Raw genomic sequence first — 25,921 nt, forward strand, 5'->3', positions numbered from 1 at the left:
GACCATAGCCCAGGAGAAGGAAATGGCAACCTACTCCAGTACTCTTGCCTGGAAAATCCCATGGCGGAGGAGCCTGGTAGGCTACAGTCCATGGAGTTTTGAAGAGTCGGACACGACTGAGCAACTTCACTTTCACTTTTCACTTTCATGCATTGGAGAAGGAAATGGCAACCCACTCCAGTGTTCTTGCCTGGAGAATCCTGGGGACAGAGGAGCCTGGTGGGCTGCCGTCTATGGGGTCACACAGAGTTGGACACGGCTGAATCGACTTAGCAGTAGCAGCAGCAGCAGCAGCAGCAGCAACAGACCATAGCCCACCAGGCTCCTCCGTCCATGTGATTTTTCAGGCAAGAATACTGGAGTAGATTGACGTGTACTCCTCCAGGGGATCTTCCCGACCCAGGAATCAAACCCCCATCTCCTACACTGCAAGCGAATTCTTTACTGCTGAGCCACGAGGGAAGCCCAGGAGCCTCAATGAATATTAACATTTGGATTCTGCCTATCTGGTTATGAAAAAGAGTATGTCAGAGGAGTTTTCAACTTTATTTTCCTTACCTTGAGTGAGGCTGAGCATCCTTTCATGTTGACCTCCTTTTCTGCATAGTTGGTATAGCCACTGCACCTTTTTCTATTGAGTTTATTTGTAGGAGCACTTTATATTTTAAGAAAATTAGCCTTTTCTGTGGTAAGAGTTGTAAATATTTTATACCAAATTGAAGTATGTTTTTAGACTTTCATTATGATACTCTTTGCCTTATGAGCACAAATTGTGCCACTCACCAGCTTGTTGTTGTTGCTATTCAGTCGTGTACAACTCTTTGTGAGTCCACGCACTGCAGCACGCCAGGCTTCCCTATCCTTCACCATCTCCTGGAGCTCACTCAAACTCATGTCCACTGAGTCAGGGATGCCATCCAACCATCTCATCCTCTGTCATCCCCTTCTCCTCCTGCCTTCAACCTTTCACCAGCTTGAGCAAGTTACCTAACTTCTCTGTGACTCAATTCATCAATGAAGTGGTGATATTAATAGTACATGCCTCATAGGGTTGTGGTAATTAAAAGAACAAATATATGGAAAGGGCTTATATATGTGACATATGAGAAGGACTCAAAAAGTATTGTTTTTTTTTTAATGTAGTCAAAGTTAATGCTGACTCATTTTAGGTGCCACTTCAAAGAAAAACTTATTTGCATTGGCTTCAAATTCTGGAGAGGAAATGAGAAAAAGGAATTATTCTTACTTTTGATAAGTAATATGCACTATTCACATATCAAGTCATCCACATAATAAAGGATGCTCAGTCCATAGAAGTTACAGATCAAGCAGTAAGGTGCTTTCTGGTTTTCTCCTCACAGCCACTCTTTTTGATAAACAAGGTCTACTGTATAGCACAGAAAAAGTATATTCAATATCCTGTGTGTGTATACACAGATATATATATATATATATATATATATATATATATATATATATATACATATATATATATGGGTTTCCCTTGTGGCTCAGCTGGTAAGGAATCCGCCTGCAATACAGGAGACCTGGATTCGATCCCAGGATTGGGAAGATCCCCTGGAGAAGGGAAAGGCTACCCACTCCAGTATTGTGGCCTGGAGAATTTCATGGACTATACTATATAGTCCATGGGGTCACACAGGTGTAACAGCACAGGAAAAATATATTCAATATCCTGTGTGTGTGTATATACAGACATATATAATATATATATGAAAAAAAAAAAACTTCAGCAGGTATCATTATCCTCATTTTACCTATGAGGAAATTAGAGTTCACAAATGCCAAGACTTGCCCAAGGCCAAGCTTCCTTTGGGCACTGATTTGTAAATATTTTTTATCCTTTTTCTGGTGTGCCTACCTTAGATCCCCAAGGCACATCCTGTTCCAGTTCCCTCAGTGACTATTCAAGAGAGCCTGGGGGCTGGATGTTTGTTATTGCCAACTCCTTCTGACTTCCTCTGGTGACCCTGGCTCTTCGCCTGGAATCCCATTTGACTCTTCCCAGAGTTCCTCACATCTTACTGATTCCCCCTCCTCTGAAACCTGTCTTGACTCTACCCCTCCCTTCCATCCCAGTTGCCACCACTCTGGTTCAGGTCTGTCTACCTTCTTCAGGGACTCATCTTCTACGGAGACTCGAAGGTGACTTCCACATCTTTCCTTTCCAGTTTCCTCTACAGTGCTGCCCAAACCACAGCTATGATCTCCCCAAATCACGGCTCTAATCTTGTCACTCCCTACCTCTCAAACCTACAGAGGCTCCCTCTGCCAGCTCCTTACCCTTGACATTTGATCCAACCTATTCTGCCAGTTTAGCTTCCAAGACTCCCCTCCCTTTCAGTCAAAATGAATGCTTCACTACTCCCTGAACAGGCTTCCAGTCAGATTGTTGGTTCAGCTTAGAATTTCTGTTTTCTCTTCCAGGCAGCTCAAGCTTCATGAAGCTGTCCTTTATTCTGACTTCTGTCCTTACTCTGATCATCTCTTCCCATTCATACCCTTTCTTATATAAAATTCTTGACAGGCAGAATCCTACCTTCCTTGTTATTTGTTGAAATGCTTTCACACATGGCTACAATTGATTAACCCCACAATCTATTTTCTAAGGGATCTAGCAACTCACAGGGCCCTGGGTTAATAGGGCACATAGTGTGCCAGGTCTGCTCATGGCAACAACCAAGCCTGGCCCATTTGAACCCAGCTATCCTCACAAAACTGTCACTTGTACATAGAGAACATACCTGTAGTTAGTTGCCAAGGGGAAGGGGAGTGAGGGAGGCATGGAGTGGGAGGTTGCAGTTTCCAGAATATATATAGAATGAATAAACAACAAGGTCTTACTGTATAGCACAGGAACTGTAGACAATATCACATAACAAACCATAATGGAAAAGAAATATATATATATACAAAATTGAATCACTTTGCTGTACACCAGAAACTAACACAATATTGTAAATCAACTATATTTCAATTACAATAAAGATAAACAAAATCTGAAAAAAAAAAAAAAGCAAACTGCCACTTCTGGTAAAGGGCCCTACACAGGATTCCATTTTCCATCTTTTATGTCAGCTGACACCTGGAGCAGGCACAGCACAGAGAAACCATACTGGAACTATTCATTGTATAAACAAACTTTCCACTAGAGAGAACATCAGAACGTTAGATCTACTTCCTTGTTTCAGGAGAAGAAATCAAGTCACAGAAACGGAAGAGACTTCCCCAAGGTCACACAGCAAGAAGGAAATAGAACTTGATCTACAGCGGAAGCTCCCGAACTGAATCTGAGGGCACGCTCTTCTGCAGCTTGGAGCCACGCAGACCTACGGTCAGTAGTCTCAAGCTACCAGAGGTCACCACCAGTTCATCACCGGTTCCTTTTTCCTCTCATCTCAGACCCTCCTTCGCCCTTTCCACAACAGACTCTTTCCTCCTCCGTAAGTTTAAAGGAGGGGGTCCCAAGCAGCGAGAGGACTTTCCTGGGCTGGATTAACCGGGTTGGACACAGAAAATACCCGGTGCTGGGTGGGGTAGCCACAGCTTGGGAAGTTTCAACTCGCCTCTGGCCCAGCCCGGCCCGGCCAGGCCCAGCCCCAAAACGCGTCTGTCTCCACCCTAAACATGATTGACCCCGCCCCAAAGGGAGGAGCCCAAAGAATACAGCCGCCGATTCGCTGCCTTTTCGCAGGCCTGGGCGGAGCCGAGACCTCAACCCCGCCCCTCCCTAAGATCCACCCTTATTGGCATAGCCCGTCAGAAGACGCGTCCAATGAGAAAGGAGGGGCGGCTGCCATCTCCCTATCCGCTGCGACAACGCGAGAGTGGACGCAACTAAGTGGCAGACGCTACCCTTCGGTCTTTCCGGGTCTTCCACGCTTCGCACCCGGCACCTGTGGACCCTGGGCCCGAGGGAGAGCCGGAAAAAAATCCTCTGATCGAGTAAGTCTGCGCTGACTGGAGTACTGTTGGCGTCGGTTAGGGGGCTGCTGCTGCTCCTCTGATAGTGGAGGTGGGGGGCAAGGCCCAAGAAAAGGGGCGGAGAGGAGGAGCCGCGCGGACCCCGGCGTGGGTAGGGGGCTGGGCGGGCTAACTCTGGTTGAGTGGAGTCTGTGGGCGCGTGGAGCTCGCTCGTCCTGTTCGATTTACAGCCGTAGAGACGGGAGAGGAAAGCCCTGAGTTTCGCCGCTCCGTGTCTGCCCCGATGGAGCGTTCTTTTAAATTGGGATGTCAAAGTGCCACCCGATAGCTGCCAGTGGCTGGACTGCGGGCTCTTGGTGGCGGTTTTACCTGGAAGTTCAGATTGTGGTTGGCTTTCAGACAGGTCAGCATAGCAGTTAAGGCAAGCACCTACAGTGCTATGCACTACCAACTGCTTTATAAGCATTATCGAAGCTTTCCGCACACTAACCCCATGAGGTCGGCGGCAGTACCTCTGTCGGACGCAGAACGAGCCCTAGTGAAATTGTCATTTACCCGAGGTCACTAGCAAGCGGTGGGGCCACGGGGTGAAACCACACTTCCCGAAGTTAACTTCCGCACCGAGGTGCCTTAGCGACGAAGCTAGCACTAGCTATGTCCAAGAAGCCTCGTCGTCACCCCAGTTGACCTTAGAAACCATGACTACCCCCTCCCCTTTCCCCTGGACGGACATGGGGTGGTCCACAGACCTTGTCCTCTGAATCCAACAGCTCTAAAGAAAGAAAACTGAGGCCACAGCTTCCAGGACGAAACAAAATTACAAAACCCCAAACTCTAGTTTTAAATAATCGTGGAGATCGCAGTTGAGGTGGTGTCCTGAGGCGGACCAGCAGGAGTAGAATCCCTTCCCCAACCCCTAACCCCCACCCCATTGTGTCTTTCTGGGTACCATATTTAGCCTTCAAAGCCTTGATTTCCTTCATTTGTGAGGTGCTTTTAAATACTACTCAGGGTGGGCAGGGCAAGCCCCCTGCAGAGGTCATTTTATGTGGGGCTTTTCAAGCCAGTGGCGGTAGCGTTTCCCACGCTGCAGTCCAGTAACCTCTATAATCTTAACTCATCTGTCGCTGGATATTTAGGATATGTCTCATTTATAAACGTCATAGTACTTTTGTAGCAGGAAAATTTTTGTTTGTTTGGGCTTCCCTGGTGGCTCAGCTGGTAAAGAAGCCACCTGCAATGCGGGAGACCTGGATTCGATCCCTGGGTTGGGAAGATCCCCTGGAAAAGGGGAAGGCAATGGCAACCCACTCCAGTAGTCTTGCCTGGAAAATCCCATGGACGGAGGAGCCTGGTAAGCTATAGTCCATGGGGTCACAAAGAGTGGGACACAACTGAGCAACTTCACTTTCACTTTCACCTACTCCAGTATTTTGACCTGGAGAATTCCGCAGTCTGTATAGTCCATAGGGTCGCAAAGAGTCGGACATGACTGAGCGACTTTCACTTGGATATATATAATTCGCCTTTTTATAATGCACCGTTTGGCAGGTTTTGTACAATATTTCCAATGTCGTCTGACCATCTTGCGTGTGTGCGTGCTGCGTTAGTCACTAAATGGTGTCTGACTCTTTATGACCCTGTAGACTCTAGCCCACCAGGCTCTGCTGCCCATGGAATTCTCCAGGTAAGAATACTGGAGTGGATTGCCATGCCCTTCTCCAGGGGATCTTCCAGAACCAAGGATCAAACCCCATGTCTCTTGGATCTCTTATGACTCCTGCATTCGCAGATAGGTTATTTACCATTAGCGCCGCCTGGGAAGCCCTGTGACCATCTTATTCCAGGACATTTTCATCACTCCCCAAGGAAGCCACTGCGGGCCACGTGCTGGGTAGGACAGGGCAGTGAGCCTTGGCCCCGTGCTGAATTTCGGCAGGACTGGGCCACCTTGCACAGAGGCCAGGAGAGAGGCTTCCTGGTTAGGTCTGAGATTCCCAGGCCTGGCCTTTTCCAGGCTGCACCTTCAGGATTTGGCCACCTGGCCTGGAATGGTGTCTGGGGAAGAGGAAGGAAGCGGTACCCTGAAAAACCTGCGAAGCTCAGATCAGATCAGTCACTCAGTCGTGTCCGACTCTTTGCCACCCCATGAATCACAGCACACCAGGCCTCCCTGTCCATCACCAAATCCCGGAGTTCACCAAGACTCACGTCCATCAAGTCAGTGATGCCATCCAGCCATCTCATCCTCTGTCGTCCCCTTCTCCTCCTGCCCCCAATCCCTCCCAGCATCAGAGTCTTTTCCAATGAGTCAACTCTTCCCATAAGGTGGCCAAAGTACTGGAGTTTCAGCTTTAGCATCATTCCTTCCAAAGAAATCCCAGGGCTGATCTCCTTCAGAATGGACTGGTTGGATCTCCTTGCAGTCCAAGGGACTCTCAAGAGTCTTCTCCAACACCACAGCTCAAAAGCATCAATTCTTCGGCGCTCAGCCTTCTTCACAGTCCAACTCTCACATCCATACATGACCACAGGAAAAACCATAGCCTTGACTAGACAGACCTTTGTTGGCAAAGTAATGTCTCTGCTTTTGAATATGCTATCTGCTGCTGTGCAACCCCATAGATGGCAGCCCACCAGGCTCCCCCGTCCCTGGGATTCTCCAGGCAAGAACACTGGAGTGGGTTGCCATTTCCTTCTCCAATGCATGAAAGTGAAAAGTGAAAGTGAAGTTGCTCAGTCGTGTCCGACTCTTCACGACCCCATGGACTGCAGCCTACCAGGCTCCTCCATCCATGGGATTTTCCAGGCAAGAGTACTGGAGTGGGGTGCCATTGCCTTCTCCAAATATGCTATCTAGGTTGGTCATAATTTTCCTTCCAAGGAATAAGTGTCTTTTAATTTCATGGCTGCAGTCACCATCTGCAGTGATTTTGGAGCCCAGAAAAATAAAGTCTGACACTGTTTCCACTGTTTCCCCACCTATTTCCCATGAAGTGATGGGACCGCATGTCATGATCTTTGTTTTCTGAATGTTGAGCTTTAAGCCAATTTTTTCACTCTCCACTTCACTTTCATCAAGAGGCTTTTTAGTTCCTCTTCACTTTCTGCCATAAGGGTGGTATCATCTGCATATCTGAGGTTATTGATATTCCTCCCTGGCAATCTTGATTCCAGCTTGTGTTTCTTCCAGTCCAGCATTTCTCATGATGTACTCTGCATATAAGTTAAATAAACAGGGTGACAATATACAGCCTTGACGTACTCCTTTTCCTATTTGGAACCAGTCTGTTGTTCCATGTCCAGTTCTAACTGTTGCTTCCTGACCTGCATACAGGTTTCTCAAGAGGCCAGGTGGTCTGGTATTCCCATCTCTTTCAGAATTTTCCACAGTTTATTGTGATTCACACGGTCAAAGGCTTTGGCATAGTCAATAAAGCAGAAATAGATGTTTTTGTGGAGCTCTCTTGCTTTTTCCATGATCCAGCGGATGTTGGCAATTTGATCCCTGGTTCCTCTGCCTTTTCTAAAACCAGCTTGAATATCAGGAAGTTCACAGTTCACATATTGCTGAAGCCTGGCTTGGAGAATTTTGAGCATTACTTTTACTAGTGTGTGAGATGAGTGCAATTGTGCGGTAGTTTGAGCATTCTTTGACATTGCCTTTCTTTGGGATTGGAGTGAAAACTGACCTTTTCCAGTCCTGTGGCCACTGCTGAGTTTTCCGAATTTGCTGGCATATTGAGTGCAGCACTTTCACAGCATCATCTTTCAGGATTTGGAATAGCTCAACTGGATTTCTATCACCTCCACTAGCTTTGTTCGTAGTGATGCTTTCTAAGGCCCACTTGACTTCACATTCCAGGATATCTGGCTCTAGGTGGGTGATCACACCATCGTGATTATCTGGGTCGTGAAGATCTTTTTTGTACGGTTGTTCGTGTATTCTTGCCATCTCTTCTTAATATCTTCTGCTTCTGTTAGGTCCATACCATTTCTGTCCTTTATCAAGCCCATCTTTGCATGAAATGTTCCTTTGGTATCTCTGATTTTCTTGAAAAGATCTCTAGTCTTTCCCATTCTGTTGTTTTCCTCTATTTCTTTGCATTGATTGCTGAAGAAGGCTTTCTTATCTCTTCTTGCTACTCTTTGGAACTCTGCATTCAGATGTTTATATCTTTCCTTTTTTCCTTTGCTTTTTGTTTCTCTTCTTTTCATAGCTATTTGTAAGGCCTCCCCAGACAGCCATTTTGCTTTTTTGCATTTCTTTTCCATGGGGATGGTCTTGATCCCTGTCTCCTGTACAATGTCACAAACCTCATTCCATAGTTCATCAGGTACTCTATCTATCAGATCTAGGCCCTTAAATCTATTTCTCACTTCCACTGTATAATCATAAGGGATTTGATCATACCTGAATGGTCTAGTGGTTTTCCCTACTTTCTTCAATTTAAGTCTGAATTTGGCAATAAGGAGTTCATGGTCTGAGCCACAGTCAGCTCCTGGTCTTGTTTTTGCTGACTGTATAGAGCTCCATCTTTGGCTGCAAAGAATATAATCATTCTGATTTCGGTGTTGACCATCTGGTGATGTCCACGTATAGAGTCTTCTCTTGTGTTGTTGGAAGAGGGTGTTTGTTATGACCAGTGCATTTTCTTGGCAAAACTCTATTAGTCTTTGCCCTGCTTCATTCCGTATTCCAAGGCCAAATTTGCCTGTTACTCCAGGTGTTTCTTGACTTCCTACTTTTGCATTCCAGTCCAGGAGCAATTTGGTGAGCTGTGCAAATCTTTGGCATGCACGCACAGTAAACTTCCAGGCTGCAAGTCAGAGCCGACTTGCCCACATGAGAGCCTCACAAAAGACCCCAGCTTTGAAGTGGGGGCCAAAAAACCGCTGAAGCATGTGCCGACCTTCAGGATTGTCTGCACGCCGAAGCAGTGAGTGGAAGGAACCATAAAGGAAACGTGATGACCTCACAGTGACATCATCATCAAGAAATGGAGTCGCCAAACAGCTACCTGAAGTAGAAAGAATATATCAGCACACCCTTCCGCTGGATGTGTTATTTCCTGATGAACCCAGTTATAAAGAGCTACAGTGGATGCTGTACAGACAGCCCTCATCTGGAGGAAATGGTTGGCGGTTCTGAAAAGCAGAAAGTAAAGGAAAAGAAGACTGTATTTTCAGAATTTATCATTATTGAAATGCTTTTTCTCAGCAAAGCTTCAGAGGTATACACTGCTCCCTACCAAAATATACAAAAGATTGATGAGAAGCTCTGAGGTTTTCAGAAGCTCTAGGTATTCACCCGATTATCCATCTCACATATATTGTAAGAGTACATTCACAGAGTCCTTTTCAGAGATTGCTCAGCTCATTGTCTGGAACAGGACAAGTGTCCACCTGTGGACTAAGAAAGGATCAATAAGAAGATGAATTAGATATTACAGAAGAAGGAAACTAGCTTTCCTCAGTTTCATTTTTATCTTAATATGACTCAGATTTCAGGATTGCTGAATTAATAGAACTTTATTCTGGTTTGCTCTGCTAAACATCAAAATGCGGCTGAAAGTAGGGGGAAAATTAAAGGATTATTTATGCTGACCCAAAATCAAGGTTTTAAAAAATATTACACACCCAGTCATTTCACTGCCTACCTAGTCAACTTCCTACCCAGTGATATATGGTCTTTTTGTATAACTCTGACACTTTTTTTTTTAAATTATGGTCTTCAAAGTATTTCATATTACTACACTGTGCCTGTAGTAAGTAAATATCAAAAACCAAAAGTTCTACCAATTCCTGTTAGCTTCTTTTAGATTGACTTCCCAAAAGGATCCTGTCTAGTCATTCTGATTAAATATAAATTCTGTTCCATGAAGCTTTAACTAAAAAGACAAGTTTTCTTTTTAAAAAAGAGAGAGGAAAAAAAAAAACTTTCACTGAATCCTTAAGTTCCATCATTTGATCTGTAAATTTACCTTTCAACAAGTGTATAATCAAGTAGAATAAAGGAAATATGATACCAGTGTATCCATGTTTTACAAATGCACAAAGCATAAATTTTAGTTTAAAGTCATATTCAGTTTGATTCTGACTTTAAAACAAGTGAAACTGCTGTCATGCTCATAGAGAAGAGGCTTGTGGTTGCTAAGGGGGAGGCAGGTTGGAGGGGTGGAGTGGGAGGTTAAGGTTCTCAGATGTGAGCTATTACATGTAGAATGGATGGATAAACAAGGTCCTACTGCACAGAACAGAGCTGTGTTCAGTATCCTGTGATAAACCATATTGGAAATGAACACTTTAAAAAAGAATGTGTGTGTGTAACTAAATCACTTTTCTGTTCAGCAGAAATTAACACATTGTAAATCAATTATAATTTAAAACATTTTTTAACTGCTGTCATACACTAGTATTATATATGGTACTAGTAATTTGATGGAATGTTACCTAAGAAAACAAACAAGAACACATGGAACATCATAAATCATTTAAAATTCTATAAAAATTTTTCAAAGCTACCACCTAGATAATAAAAAGATGTAATAGTTACTCTTATTCTTAGACGCATAAAACAGTTTAATCAGAGTCTTCATCAACTCATCTGGGGATAACTGGAAAAAGCAGTTATTCATAACAGAAAAACAGGCTTTCAGGAAGCTTTAAAAAAAAAGAGGACCTGGCCCTTTATGCTCCCCATACTCTGTACCCCTCCTCCTTCAGCCCCTGAAAAACCGCTTCTCTCGTTCTGCCTCTCTGAATGTGCCTATTTTGAAGATTTCATGTACATCAAATAAGTCACACAGTATGTAGCTCTTTCTGTCCCACTTCTTTCACTTAGCATAGTATTTTCAAGGTTCATCCATGATGTAGCTTCCGTCAATAGTACATTTTTTTTTATGCCTGAGTAACAGTCTGTTGTATGGATGTGCTATATTTTTACTGATTCATCAGTTGATAGAAACTTTTATTATTTACTCTTTGGGGCAGTTATGAATAATACTGCTATGAACATTACTGTCCAGATCTTTATATGGCCATATATTTTCATTTCTGCTGGATTTTGTTAAGTCATATGGTAACTCTGTGTGTAATCCTTTGAGGAATTGCCAAACTGTTTTCCATAGTGACTGTAGTGTTTTACATTCCCACCAGAAGTTTCTTCACATCTTCACCAGTACTTTTTTCTTTTTTTGTAGCCATCCTGAGAGAGATAAAGTGGTATCTTATTGTTACTAGGCATCTACCTAGTAATGACTGAGCGACTTCACTTTCACTTTTCACTTTCATGCATTGGAGGAGGAAATGGCAACCCACTCCAGTGTTCTTGCCTGGAGAAAGGGGCCTGGTGGGCTGCCGTCTATGGGGTCGCACAGAGTCAGACACGACTGAAGCGACTTAGCAGCAGCAGCAGTAATGACTAATGAGGGGACTTCCCTGGTAGCTCAGACGGTAAAGCGTCTGCTTACAATTCGGGAGACCTGGGTTCGATCCCTGGGTCAGGAAGATCCCCTGGAGAAGGGAATGGCAACCCACTCCAGTATTCATGCCTGGAAAATCCCATGGACCAAGGACCCTGGTGGGCTACAGTCCATGGGGTCGCAAAGAGTCGGACACTGGCTCAGATGGTAAGGAATCTGCCTGGAATGCGGGACACCTGGGTTCGATTCCTGGGTTGGGAAGATCCTCTGGAGGAGGGCATGGCATCCCACTCCAGTATTCTTGCCTGGAGAATCCCCATGAACAGAGGCTCCTGGCGGGCTACAGTCCTACAGGGTCACAGAGTCTTGCTCGACTGAGTGACTAAGCACACAGCACAATGACTAATGATGCTGAGCATCTTTTCATGTTCTAAGTGGCTGTTTACCACATTTCTAAGTGGTATATGTTTGAAGAATTGTCTTCAGATTTTTTTCCTTATTTTTCATTGAGTTATTTTTTTCTTGTTGAGTTGTATATATATTTTGGATACTAGATCCTTATCAAATACATGATTTAAAAATACTTTCTCGCATTCTGTGGGTTGTCTTTTCACTTTCATTTTTTTTTTAATTTATTTATTTTAATTAGAGGCTGATTACAATATTGTATTGGATTTGCTGTACATCAACATGAATTTGCCATGGGTGTACACGTGTTCCCAATCCTGAACCCCCCTCCCACCTCCCTCCCCATACCATCCCTCTTGGTCATCCCAGTGCACCAGCCCCAAGCTTCCTGTATCCTGCATCTAACCTGGACTGGCGATTTGTTTCTTATATGATATTATACATGTTTCAATGCCATTCTTCCAAATCATCTCCCCCCACCCCCACCCCCCCACCCCCCTTCACCCCCACCCCCCCCCCCCCGCCCACAGAGTCCAAAAGACTGTTATATACATCTGTGTCTCTTTTGCTATCTCCCATACAGGGTTATCATTACCATCTTTCTAAATTCCATATATATGCGTTAGTATACTGTATTGGTGTTTTTCTTTCTGGCTTACTTCACTCTGTATAATCGGCTCCAGTTTCATCCTTACTTTCTTGATAGTGTTCTTAGCACAAAAGTTTTTACTTTTGATGAAGTCTAATTAAGCTGTTTTTCCTTGTGCTTTGGGTGTCATACTTAAAGTGTTGCTTGTTCAAAGTTCTTGATGATTAATACCTTTGTTTTCTTCCATAAGTTTTATAGTTTGAGAGCTTAGACCCATTCAAGTTAATTTTATATATGGTGTGAAATAGGAATCAGATTCATTCTTCTGCGGGTGAATATCCAGAGCTTTGGGCAGTTGAAAGATTTTTCTTTATCTGCTGCTGCCTCCCACCCCCATATTGTCTTGGCACCTTCGTCAAAAATCAATTTTCAGGATTTCCATGGTGGTCCAATAGTTGGGAATCCACCTGCCAGTGTGGGGTACATGGGTTCGATCCCTGGTCCAGGAGGATTCCACATGCTGTGGGGAGCTAAGCATGGGTGCCACAGCTACTGAGTCCACAAGCCACAACTCCTAAAGTCCGTGTGCCCTACAGCCTGTGCTCTGCAACGAGAGAAGCCACCACAATGAGAAACCCACGCTCTGCAAGTAGAGAGTAGCCCCCACTTGAGGCAACTAGAGAAAAGCCCATGCTCAGCATCAAAGACCCAGCGCAGCTAAAAGAAATAGATAAATAATTTTCTTTAAAATTTTCTATAAAATATCCAATAAATATATGGATTTATTTCTGGATATTATTTCATCCATAAATATATGGATGTATATATTTATACATCCATAAATATATGTATTTATGTATTTATTTCTGGATTTCTTTCTTTCTTTATTCTCAGTTCTACTCCATTGATTTATGTTGCTGTCCTTGTGCCAATACCGATGTCTTGATTACTGTAGCACTGAAATTGGGAAGTGTGAGTCCTCCACTTTGCTCTCTTTCAAGATTATTTTCACTCTTCTGTGTCCCTTATATTTCCAAATGAATTTCAGGATCAACTTAGTAACTTCTCCAAAGATAGCGGTTGGAATTTTGAGAGCGGTATGTTAAATCTGTACATCAGTTTGTAGACCATCTTAAGTCTTCCAATCCGTGACATGGTTGTCTTCTCATTTATTTAGGTCCTCTTGAATTTCTTTCAACAATGTCTTGTAGTTTCAATGTATAGAGTTGTGCACTCGTTAAATTTATCACTAAGTACTTTATTCTTTTTTGTGCTATTTTAAATGGATTTGTATTCACTTCACTTTCAGATTATTCACTGCTCATGTACAGAAGTACAGTTATTTTGCATCCTTCAGCCTTGCTTAACTCATTTCTTAGCTCCAGTAGTTTCTGTGCATATGTGTATATGTGAATTCTTTAGGATTTTCTTTATGTATCACATCATGTCGTCTACAGATATGAATAGTTCTACTTCTTCCTTTCCTGTTTGGATTCTTTTTATTTCTTTTTCTTGCCTAATTGTTCCTGGCTAGAACTTTCAGGACAGTGTTAAATGGAAATGATAAGAACAGACATCCTTGTCTTGTTCCTGATCTTAGGAGAAAAGCTTGCGGTCTTTTACCATTATGGTGGTAGCTGTGGGGGGGTTGTCAATGCCCTTTATCAAGTTGAGGAAGTTACCTTCTGTGCCTAGTTTTTGTCATGACAGTATATTGGATTTTTTTTTTAAGATAAGAGCTGTTTTGTTTTTGAATGTTATTTATTTTCGGTTGTGTTGAATCTTCATTACTGTGGGCCAGGCTTTCTGTAGTTGCGTTGTGCGGACTTCTCGTTTCAGTGGCGCAGACCCCAGGGGACACAAGCTTCAGTAGTTGCAGTATGCAGGTTTAGTCGCCCCACAGCATGTGGGATCTTCCTGGACCAGGGATCAAACCCATGTCTCCTGCTTTGTCAGGCGGGTTCTTAACCACTGGACCACCAGGGAAGTCCAGCAGGACATTGGATTTTGTCCAGTATTTTTTTTTTTTTTGCATCTATTGAGATAATCACGTGGGTGTTTGTTTATTTTTTTCTCATTTATTCTGTTAATATGGTGTATTGCACTGATTTTTTTTTTAGTGTTGAACCTAGATTTGGTTTGCTAGCATATGGTTGAGGAATAGTGTCTGTGTTCATAAAGTAGGTTGATCTGTAGTTTTCTTGTCTTGTGATACCTGTGTCTGGTTTTGGCAACAAAGGACTCCTAGCTTCATACAGTGAGTTGGAAAGTTGTAGTAAACGTCTTGCATATAATTCTTACAATCTTTTGGATTATTTTCTTAGGATCAAGGCCCAGAAGAAGGCAAGGAATATATTTAAATTACTTGATAAGTATTGCTCAGACATTTTCCAAAAAGTTAAGTCATGTTTCTTTATTTGTTTGAGATTAACATTATCTTTCTAGAATAATGGTCTCTTAGAAATTATTATTCTTTATTCCTTTAAGTGCTTGAAAGATACTCTAAAAGGCAAAGCCAAGCTCAGCCTGCCACAACACATCTTATTTAATATCTGTGCTTGGCAGAGTGGTTCCCAAGGAGCTGAGAGCCAGCATTTTATCCCCAGCAAAATTGTTATTGAGCATTTCCTTTTGGAGCAGGATTTCTTAACCTCAGCACTATTTGGAGCTGGATAATTTGTTGTAAGGGGCTGTCCTGTATTACAGGATGGTTAGCAGCATCCCAGGCTTCTACCCACTAGATGCCAGAGCAGCCCACCCCTCCCCACCCCCAAGTTGTGACAAACAAAAATGTCCCTGGAAATTGCCAGATGTCCCCTGGTGGGTGAAATCGTCCTTGGTAGAGAAACACCAATCTAAAAACTGATTGTGCTGACTTCATGTTACTGTCCAATAAAATTGTCTCTAATTTTGAATTTTAATCCTCGCTGTATATTTGGCTTGAGCCACATTTGTCTCAATCTGTTACCGTGTGCTGATGACTTTCAAATCTGTATCTTTTGCCTCATTTCCCCTCTGGATTCTCAGGCCCGTTTTAACACATCTTGAGATTGGCTTCTTCATGGTCAGACTTTGTTCCCCAAACCGCCCTTCCTTCTTTATTCTTGGACTCTCAGGTCAGAACACTGCCAGTTATTCACTTGTCAGTTTTCAGCTGCCCTCTGCCCACCTCTCCCATGAAATTTCCCTCCTACCTCTTTCTAACTTCAGGGTTCTCTATCTCAGGTATCACTGTCACTTCCATGTTGGTGGGTTCATCTAACCTGAGTTGCTGCAGCAACCCTTAACTTCCAGCTCATTCCCTCCACCGCTGCCTCTGAAATGCCCTTTCTAAAATACAGGTCTAATGTTACTCACCCAGGGACCTCAGTATCTGACCCTGCTTGCCTCTAGCCCAATCTCCCAACCCCTTGTACCTTAGGCTCTGGCCACACCAAAAAGTGCTCACAGACTCCTCACACTGCCATCTTGCCTGACGGGCTGGATTCAAATTCAGTCTCCACTCTGGCTCTTCCACTCCGAGCCATCACTGCCTTCTCCCCCACTGCACCTGGAGAGACCTGTATCACCCTGAAGATGCACGGCAGGAATTGGTGCACATATTCATCTTCCCTCTAAGCACCGAGTCCCTTGAGAACGGGAACCACAATTTATCTCTGCCTGCCCCTCCATGCCCGGTGCCTGACGTGAGTGGGCACTTTGTAATGTATGTTGAATATCAAATGAAAATACCCAGAGCAGAAGGAAGCTACTTGGGATTTAAAATAGCTGCAGAGTTGGCTGGTTGGTTGGTTGGCTGGATGTTGGTCAGTTGGTTTTAGCTCAGTGAACATTTACCAAGAGCCAGCTACTGAGTGCCAGGAATAGAAAAAAGAACAAAGCAGGATTTTTGTCTTAAAGAATTCACATCACATTTAATGGTGGGAGGTGAGAGTACAGAGTTCCACGCAGAGGGATAGGTGCAAACCTGGTCCCTAAAGTGGTTATTGAGATTGAACCACGTTTGCATTTAGGGAAGACACACTCTACCCCTGAAATAGACTTCTTAAAAGTACAGAAAGATACCGTTTCATCCCACTCTTAATTCTTTTCCATGTTTGGTCAACATCTATTTGTTACGACTTTTAAAAATGACTTCCGCTTGATCTTGTCAGCCTCCCTTGTTCTGTTGCATTGCCTGAACCTGTGTTTGTGTGACTTGGTAGTTTAGAGGTATTGTCTTCAGCCAAAACCAGCAGCTGCCATTTCTTTCTTATTAGCTGTGTCTTTGTGATTGTGCGCTGCTCTGTTGAGGACAGTGGTGCAGGTGGGCCAGTGGCCTGCCTCCTGCTGGGTGATCTGAAGCCTTTGACTCACCATTATCTTTTTATTGAGTTGGTAATAATGATAATCTTTTAACTTATTATTTTTTTTTAATAAATACAACTTTTTTTTTTTCTAAGGCTTAAGGTAATTGATCTAAATTCAGGAGCCATTAAAGTGGTTACTGAGAAAAATTAATAAAATTATATTTTTGGATGGGGTGAAGCACTGATGGAATTTCAGAGACGGGAAATACAGATAGGTAAGAGAGCAGGCTAGGAAACTAGAGAGAGATTATGAACTCTTTGGAACATGTTGAATCTGCTTCATGTAGAAGTAGACAGGAGATGGCCTTTTCATGAGAACTAGATGCTCTAGGGCAGAGGTCCGCAACCTTTTGGCACCAGAGACCAGTTTCATGGAAGACAGTTTTCCAGGGTGGGTGGTTTCAGGATGATTCAAGCAAGCTTCGTTTATTGTGTGCTTTGCTTCTAATCTAGAGACACTGCTGATCTGGCAGGAGGTACCTGTCTGGAGGCCTGGAGGTTAGGGACCCCTGCTCTGGAGGGATGCTAGGATAGAGGTGAAACTGTGTTTGTAGGTGAGATGCTATTAAATATGGAATCAAGAGCATCTGGGATAGAATGTTGGGAAACACAGAATAGGTGGCCCAGGAGAAATGAGAGAACGATGAACTTGACAAGTCAGGGGAGAACCAAGAGAAAGCTCTTCCAGGAACCTCAAGAAGCTTGAAACTTTGTGGTGTCACATGTCGTGAGAATCAGGACTAAAGAGAGACCACTAACATTGGCAGGTAGGTGATCATTAGTTCACACCTCAGTAAGAGCATTTTAGCAGAAGGGTGAGGATAGAGGGGGCCTGACTGCATTGGGGAATGATTGGAAAATAAAGAAGTAGGGTGTGTACATACAGATTGTGCTTCCAGAACACTTTTGTTCCTTTTGGATTGGAGGTGGAGCACATACAAATGAAAAGCCGGAGCATGTTTATACGCTGAGATGAGGAAAGTGGGAAATTGATTAAACATATGAGAACAGATGTTGGCAATGTTTGAGAAGGAAACTGTCAGGAGGGATGGGTTGGCCTGGAAAAGGCACAGGGCCACGTGTTTCTCCTAGACAGGAGGGGAGATGATAGGAATTAGTAAAGGCAGACATTTGTGCAGGGGATGAGAAAGAAGTTGGGGTATTCATGCTGGTAACGTCTGTCTTCTGGGTGAAGTAGGGAGCTGTGCTATGTACTAACGGTGACTAGAAGGAAGTGGAAAGGATTTTAGGAGAGTGATAATGCTCCGTATTGTCAGCAGTGAACCAAACTAGGAGTAAATAAAACTAGGTCAGTTTATGATGTCCCAGCAGAGGATGAAAGTGAAACATTTGTGATGGCTCCAAGTCGGCATGGTTGTATGATGTGCTTTAGTGGTGCATATGCTTTCTGGCACAGGACTACAGAGTGGCTGGTTAAACTAATCCAAATTGTGCAGTGACTCTATGGGAAGCAGACTGAAAGGAAGCAAATCAAGGACTTTGTTACAGAATTCATGAAATGTTTAAGTACTATACTCACTTAATTTTTGTTCATTTGTATCGAATTAACCCCAACTCACAATCATAGGTTGACACAGAGTCTTTGGATAAATAGTGAATTCTGGAACATAGGTCTGGACTTGCAGTGCTTTGTTTGATGCTAACAGGCAAGGCACTCCCTACTCAAAAGTAGAAGTTGGGGAATAAAGGCAAGTTCAGTTCAGTTCAGTCGCTCAGTTGTGTCCGACTCTTTGCGACCCCATGAACCGAACCACGCCAGGGCTCCCTGTCTATCACCAACTGCCAGAGTTCACCCAAACCCATGTCCGTTGAGTTGGTGATGCCATCCAACCATCTCATCCTCTGTCGTCCCCTTCTCCTCCTGCCGTCAATCTTTCCCAGCATCAAGGTCTTTTCAAATGAGTTAGTTCTTCGCATCAGGTGGCCAAAGTACTGGAGTTTCAGCTTCAACATCAGTCTTTCCAATGAACACCCAGGACTGATCTCCTTTAGGATGGACTGGTTGAATCTCCTTGCAGTCCAAGGGACTCTCAAGAGTCTTCTCCAACACCACACAGTTCAACACCGTCAATTCTTCGGCTCTCAGCTTTATAGTCCAAATCTCACATCCATACATGACTACTAGAAAAACCATGGCCTTGACTAGATGGACCTTTGTTGACAAAGTAACGTCTCTGCTTTTAAATATGCTGTCTAGGTTGGTCATAACTTTGCTTCCAAGGAGTAAGCGTCTTTTAATTTCATGGCTGCAATCATCATCTGCAGTGATTTTGGAGCCCCCAGAAATAAAGTCAGCCACTGTTTCCACTGTTTCCCATCTATTTGCCATGAAGTGATGGGACCAGATGCCATGATCTTAGCTTTAAGCCAGCTTTTTCACTCTCCTCTTTCACTTTCATCAAGAGGCTCTTTAGTTCTTCATTTTCTGCCATAAGGGTGGTATCATCTGCATATCTGAGGTTATTGGTGTTTCTCCCAGCAGTCTTGATTCCAGCTTGTGCTTCTTCCAGCCCAGCATTTCTCATGATGTACTCTGCATATAAGTTAAATAAGCAGGGTGACAATATATAGCCTTGAGGTACTCCTTTTCCTATTTGGAACCAGTCTGTTGTTCCATGTCCAGTTCTAACTGTTGCTTCCTGACCTGCATACAAGTTTCTCAAGAGGCAGGTCAGGTGGTCTGGTATTCCCATCTCTTTCAGAATTTTCTACAGTTTATTGTGATCCACACAGTCAAAGGCTTTGGCATAGTCAATAAAGCAGAAATAGATGTTTTTCTGGAACTCTCTTGCTTTTTCCATGATCCAGCAGATGTTGGCAATTTGATCTCTGGTTCCTCTGCCTTTTCTAAAACCAGCTTGAACATCAGGAAGTTCACGGTTCACATATTGCTGAAGCCTGGCTTGGAGAATTTTGAGCATTACTTTACTAGCATGTGAGATGAGTGCAATTGTGCAGTAGTTTTAACATTTTTTGGCATTGCCTTTCTTTGGGATTGGAGTGAAAACTGACCTTTTCCAGTCCTGTGGCCACTGCTGAGTTTTCCAATACTGACATATTGAGTGCAGCACTTTCACAGCATCATCTTTTAGGATTTGAAATAGCTCAACTGGAATTCCATTACCTCCACTAGCTTTGTTCGTAGTGATGCTTTCTAAGGCCCATTTGACTTCACATTCCAGGATGTCTGGCTCTAGGTGAGTGTGAGTGATCACACGATTATCTGGGTCATGAAGATCTTTTTTGTACAGTTCTTCTGTGTATTCTTGCCACCTCTTCTTAATATCTTCTGCTTCTGTTAGGTCCATACCATTTCTGTCCTTTATCGAGCCCATCTTTGCATGACATGTTCCCTTGGTATCTCTAATTTTCTTGAAGAGATCTCTAGTCTTTCCCATTCTATTGTTTTCCTCTATTTCTTTGCATTGATCACTGAGGAAGGCTTTCTTATCTCTCCTTGCTATTCTTTGGAACTATGCATTCAAATGGGTATATCTTTCCTTTTCTCCTTTGCTTTTCACTTCTCTTCTTTTCACAGCTATTTGTAAGGCCTCCTCAGACAGCCATTTTGCTTCTTTGCATTTCTGTTCCATGGGAATGGTCTTGATTCCTGTCTCCTGTACAAAGGCAGGTAGGTTTTCTAATCTGTTCTTTGGTTGTATTTCAGCCCTAGAAATATTTTTCCAATTTTTGTCGTGGCATTTAATTACGTTTATAAAGTACATTCAGTCGGATGTCACGGTGTCTCCAGTGAGTGGGAAAGGAATCCCAACCAGGTGTTGGGAAAGCATGAATCTCGCAGCAACTGGCCTCCATACTACAGTTCAGTCTCTTAAGAATTCCTAGTGTGATTCCCAATGTTAAAACTTGTGACATTTTGACAACTAAGTGATAAATTCAGGCTATACAAGGTAAGATTTGAAAAAGCCACTTGAAATAGTTATGGCAACATCAGTGTCGTCATTTCAACAAAGGCACGCCCTTGCCTTTAGTTAATGTACTTCAGGAAGCTAAAACAGTCTCTAAAGCACATCGAGACGTCACAGGCACTGGCCCTGTTTAATTTGTTCACAGTTTTTCCTGCTCGATACTGAGGAAGAGAAAGTATTCACTATTAACTGTTCTGTATGAATCAGGGGTGTGTGTGGATTGAAAGAATAATTATTATATAGCTCTGGTGTTAATCTGGTAGGGAAAAGACTAGCTGAAGAAGGTTCTCAAGGCAGGCTCAGACCTCAGTCGAAAAGTAATTGTGAGAGTCTGTCCACACGTCACACAGTGACCCGGGGAGTGGAGGCTGGCGGATTGGCAGGCCAGGTGTCTGTCGTGAGGTAAGAGGCTGCAGGCAGACAGTGGCTACGGGCGCTGGGTTTTATCCGTGCGTCCACCTCGTGGCAGGCCTTCTCTAGGTAAGGCTTAGTGACGGCTTTCCCAGTTCTGTACGTGAAGGAACTGAACTGTCAAAAGCAAACAGAAGAGAAAGATGTGCGCACGTGCGTTTGCATGTAATTTCTTTTTGTTTCTTCTTTCTGTCTTTTAGGAGCTGAAATGCATCAAAGCAGCTGGAAGAGTAGAAGGCACAGGAGAAGGGGCCACCGACACAGCGCTTGGTTCAGACAACATGGCTCTAACGAGAGGCAAGTGCTGTCGGTCGCCCAGTGTCTTCCCAGCATGGCCAGCACGCTGACATGCACATAACTCCCTAAGGGTCTCGACCAAGTGCAGCATCTGAGGGGGGCTGACTAGTCTACGCGTCTCCCACGCTCCCACGGGGGTGTCTCTGCCGAGGACCAGCCCATCCGCCACACTTTGAGTAGTGAGGAGATGGCCACACTCATCTTCCTCTTCCGTGTGACCATGACCTGTGGCCAGAGCCCTAGCCACAGGCTTAAACACTGTCTGGTATAACTGAGGAGCTGTTTCTCCATTTTTTGAACCTTTTTTCTCTCTCTCTCTCTTTTTTTTTCAGCCTTGAAAATAGCTTTCTAGAAACCTAATTTCATTAATTCAGCCTAAATCCCAAGGAAGGCTATGTAATATATAATAGCTAATATTTAATGAATACAGAAAGGTATAAAGAATAATACAGTGAATATCATGTACCTACCACCCAGCTTAGAAAATAAAACAGCGTAAACTTAGGTGGAATCCCTATAATAAACATTTTCCACACTTGTTTTTCTGCATGAATGAAGTACAAACAGTCTAGTCTCAGGACATGATTCACCCCACCCCACCCCAGGAGAGGATACCTCCTCACAGTTCAGGGCTGCTGACCTGACTTCTGGCCCTAGGAGGTCTCTACAGCCCATTCCTCACCAAAGGAGACCTATATGCCAATTTCAGAACTCTTCCACTCTCCAGATCTCCTTTTAAAATGGACAAATTTCTAATTATAGAATCAGAAGCTGTCGAATGCCAGTATGCTTCTCTAGAATAGATTAACTCAAAGAGTAAAAAAAAACCATAAAATTTAAGTTTTAAAAAGGCATCACATTTGTGTGGAAGGAACAAGGGTGTTAGGATATCTGGGTTTGACGCTCTGCATTTTTCCCGTGTGAAATCGGGCAAGCTACTTGGCCACCCTGAGTCACTCTTCGTATACAGTGCTTCTCTGGCGAGGGTCACAGTAGTGTATGCAAAGCCCCATGAGGATCCCTGGCTCTGAGCAGGCCTCCTGTATGGGCAGGCCTCACCTGGTTCAAGCTAATAGGGACTCTGAGCTGAAATCCCAAACTTGACCCGTGTTGTAGAAAGATCAGGATAGTACCCAGTGCTGATACGTTGTATAAGGAGAACCATGGGCCCCAGGCCTTCCCCCAAGAGCACAACATGCACCAGAATGTGGTCTGTGTAAGAAGAGTACCTTGACTCAGCCTGGCAGAGTCGCATGGAAACATGCAGGACAGCAATCCTCTGCACTCCACATGGAAAGAAGGGAACAGCAGTCCTTGGACTAGAAATGTAGACATCTGTCATGACACTTAATCCCTCTCTCTCTCTCTGCTGATAACAGATGAACTGCCTCGGGAAGCTCTGGGCCATAAAAAGGGAGAATAAATAATATTCTCTGAAACTGTATTGTATTTCTGGGCAAAAAGAAAGTTATTTGATTTTTTTTTTTTACGCTTTTTTTGCAGTTTGTATTCCTTTCAGTGTTATAGGCTAGGGTAGGGAAAGTTCATAATTTTGGACTTTATCAGAATTCTAAAATTAGGTCTTTTGTTCTATCCTTCAGCCTGTAATTGCCACAGGAGCTGCTTGTACCTTTGCAGAATGAGTCTTTAAACCATGGGTCTGTCCCAGTGTTGTTGAGGAAATCACCTCTGTGCCCGAACCCCAGTTTCTCCAACCGTAGGCTTGGGTAGCCAAGTAAAATGTAAATTCTTTGTACTGCTGAATCCAGTAAAGACTTGAATTCACCTGGCCTTGTAGCTACTCTTGAGTTGACAGATGAGCCCAGCTGGTAAAATTCTTATTGGCCAAGAGTTCTGTTCTCATTTTCATCTGGAAAATTCCAAAAGACCTCAGAAAATGCTCAAAGGAGGAGATACAAAAGGGGAAGTACTGTGACCTGCATCCTGTAAAGGGTGAAAAGCCAAAACCTTGCCCTGACTTTGGAATATTGGCAGTAGGTAAACTGCTTCCAAGGAAGAGAAGGGTCAGTGCCTCCCAAGTAATCGAGGGTTGGGAATGTGAAGGCTGTGGAACTGCAGGACCCCACGGTCAGAGAATGACTGGGACTCACTGGCCGCAAGTTACTCTTGCAGGAAGGACGCAGGGGCGCAGCAGAGCCCGCAGGGTTCCAGCGATGGCCATGGTGAGGCCCCCTCGACCTCCAGCACAGCTGGCAGCTCTTCTGTGCCAGGTAAGGCCGCCTGCCGGACAGGGCTCCTCTGGGGCCTGCCTGCGGGGAAAGATGACTAGATGAAACCTAGTCATCCCTTGTCATCTGGTTCTGTCTGTTCTGGCTGTCCTTCTCCTCAGCCCCGTGTGTCTTCACTTGTGTGTGGTACACTCTAGGTGTGTCATTAGCCCATTCCTGACTCAGAGGAAATCCTGGGAGCAAGTTGAAACACTCATGGGAGGAGCCGAGTGTGTTAAGAACCGAGATCCTGAGGCAAACGGCTCCCCGCAGGGCTGAACTGGGGCCCAGGGTGGAGACTGGCAATGCTCGTCCACCTGCTGTCCCTCGGGAAGGACCGGCAACGGGAGGGGTGGTGGACAGGCCCCTGGGCTCTCCGTTGGGTGGCTAAGTTCATGGAGTTTTAAGTTGAATTTTATTTCTTTTGATGTAAGATCTCTTTTGATGTAAGATCTACCAGGTTATTACTTTGATCCTGAAAAGAAGCGCTACTTCCGCTTGCTGCCTGGCCATAACAACTGCAACCCGCTCACAAAGGAGAGTATCCGGCAGAAGGAAATGGAGCGCAAGAGGCTGAGGCTGCTAGAGGAAGAGGAGCAGCAGGGAAAGGTAGGTGCCGCACCCCAGGGGCTGCCCGTCCCCGCCACTCCTGCCAGCGTCCACCCACTGCCACAAGGAGGCGGCAGTGAAACACCCCCCATAAGACTCGGTGTAGCACACTTCCCTGAAGGGGACCTGATGAAGAGAATAGGAAGCGGCAAGATACTCCTCCCACCACCACCACCTTTTCTCATTCGCTGGGTTTCATCAGTAATCCTGACTCTCTGTTCCTCCCCTGGAGGTTCTTGGTTAGCAACCTGATACAGCCTCTGTGACTGTATCTTTTCAATGGAAAACCAGAACATGTGGTTTGTATAGGAGGGTCTCCAGGACCCCTTCTGGGAATGAGACACCAGGATATCTCAGTGATCACAGGAGTAGTGGAGTGGAAAATCCAGGCCCCACCGTCATGGTAGCTCAAACGGAAAGCACGATGCAGACCCGAGTGGCCAGGCCATTCCTGCACTCGCTAGCTCAGCGGCCTCATCGCAGGTTTAAGTTGACAGGGCCCTTGGAGAGAGGGGTGCCGAGCAGACTTTGTAGCTCTCACATACTTTCTTGTGATAGGCTTTTTCTCTTTCCAAGGAGAGGAGACTAGCACAGCAGAGGATCAGATTTTTGTGCATGTAATTTCTGTCAACTTAGTACCTGTTTCTTCATCACATCCTAAAAACAGAATCCATTATACAATAACAGAAAACTTCATTGCATCTTTCTCTCTTTAATTTAGAAAATAGCCAGGTTGGGATTTAATGCATCTTCCTTACTCCAGAAAAGCAAGCTGGGTTTTCTCAACGCCACCAGTTACTGCCGGTAAGATAATGCCTCATGGTTATGTTTTCTTCATCAGTGTTCTTTTCGTATTTTTTTATTTCCATGGTCCAAGAATTAAGTGGGCATAGCGTGCGTAGCTGCTCTTTGAGGAACCTTCACAGAGGAGGCGCTTCAGCCCACAGCCTGCCTTCCGCTGCTGAAGTCAGCCCTGGGAGCATCACCTCCCCTCTAGAGCCAGGGAGAGCGGGGAACGCATCCAGGCAGAGAAACTGGGCAGGAATTTCTCAAGGTGTTTCCTCTTCATTACCTGTAGTTTGTTTCTAGTTAAGTAGAAGGTCCTTTAACTTCATTCCATCAGACTTCTGCCTCCTTTTCTCCTTCTAACGAGTTGTCAGCAAAAATGGCACGTTAAATGGGTATGTACTAAATTTCAAACACTTGTGATGTCTACAGTTCTAACTAAAGACCTGTGAGGTAGGTTGACCCTTCCCCCAGCTTCCAAACGAAGAGACTGAGACTCAGAGTGGAATGATTTGTTCAGGGTAAAAGTAGAAAGGGGACCGACCATCCATCTGACCCCAAGCCTGAGCTCCTAGCCCCTGCGTTCTGCTTCCTGCTACAGCTGGGCCGGGAAGAACAACATGAGTGGGGTGGCTCCCTTGGGGAGGCCCCTCCCCGGAAGGCCGGCCCTACAGACAGTGTCAGCCAGGGCAGGTGGGAAAAGAGTTAAAGGTCTAGTTCTTCACCTGAAGACATGCTCAGTCCTTGGTGAAGAGGAAAGGAGCCAGTCGGATGGGCGGCTGCACGGGAACTGTGTGCCCTGCCGCAGGTTGTTCCGTTCGGTCACACGCTCTTCATCCCGAGAGAAAGAGTTGCGCTAGATGATCCAAAACCAATCTTTCTAGTGTGCCCTTCTTTGACACCATGAGTGAGCCAGCCATTTCTT

At 44.4% G+C, this 25,921-nt stretch overlaps 1 protein-coding gene across 8 annotated transcripts in view; it reads left to right on the forward strand.

Moving 5' to 3' along the window:
• The first annotated feature begins 3,811 nt into the window (after positions 1–3,811).
• The window catches only part of DCAF4 (DDB1 and CUL4 associated factor 4), a 41,013-nt gene continuing 18,903 nt past the window's right edge, over positions 3,812–25,921 (forward strand). For 6 of the 8 annotated variants that reach the window (XR_011568991.1, XR_011568992.1, XR_011568993.1 and 3 more), the window contains exons 1-5: positions 3,812–3,966; positions 21,277–21,373; positions 23,495–23,604; positions 24,053–24,210; positions 24,932–25,014. Coding sequence is in view for 5 of the 8 variants with exons in the window: in XM_070797815.1 (XP_070653916.1) it covers positions 21,285–21,373; positions 23,495–23,604; positions 24,053–24,210; positions 24,932–25,014 (440 nt within the window). In the remaining 3 variants the exon portion in view is untranslated. Of the gene's footprint in view, positions 3,967–21,276; positions 21,378–22,974; positions 23,605–24,035; positions 24,211–24,931; positions 25,015–25,921 lie in introns of those variants that run through there. The other 2 variants (XM_070797817.1, XM_070797818.1) reach the window with 2 other exon arrangements.

The sequence above is a fragment of the Bos indicus genome, chromosome 10 (assembly GCF_029378745.1).
Source record: "Bos indicus isolate NIAB-ARS_2022 breed Sahiwal x Tharparkar chromosome 10, NIAB-ARS_B.indTharparkar_mat_pri_1.0, whole genome shotgun sequence".
NCBI classification, from domain to species: domain Eukaryota; kingdom Metazoa; phylum Chordata; class Mammalia; order Artiodactyla; family Bovidae; genus Bos; species Bos indicus.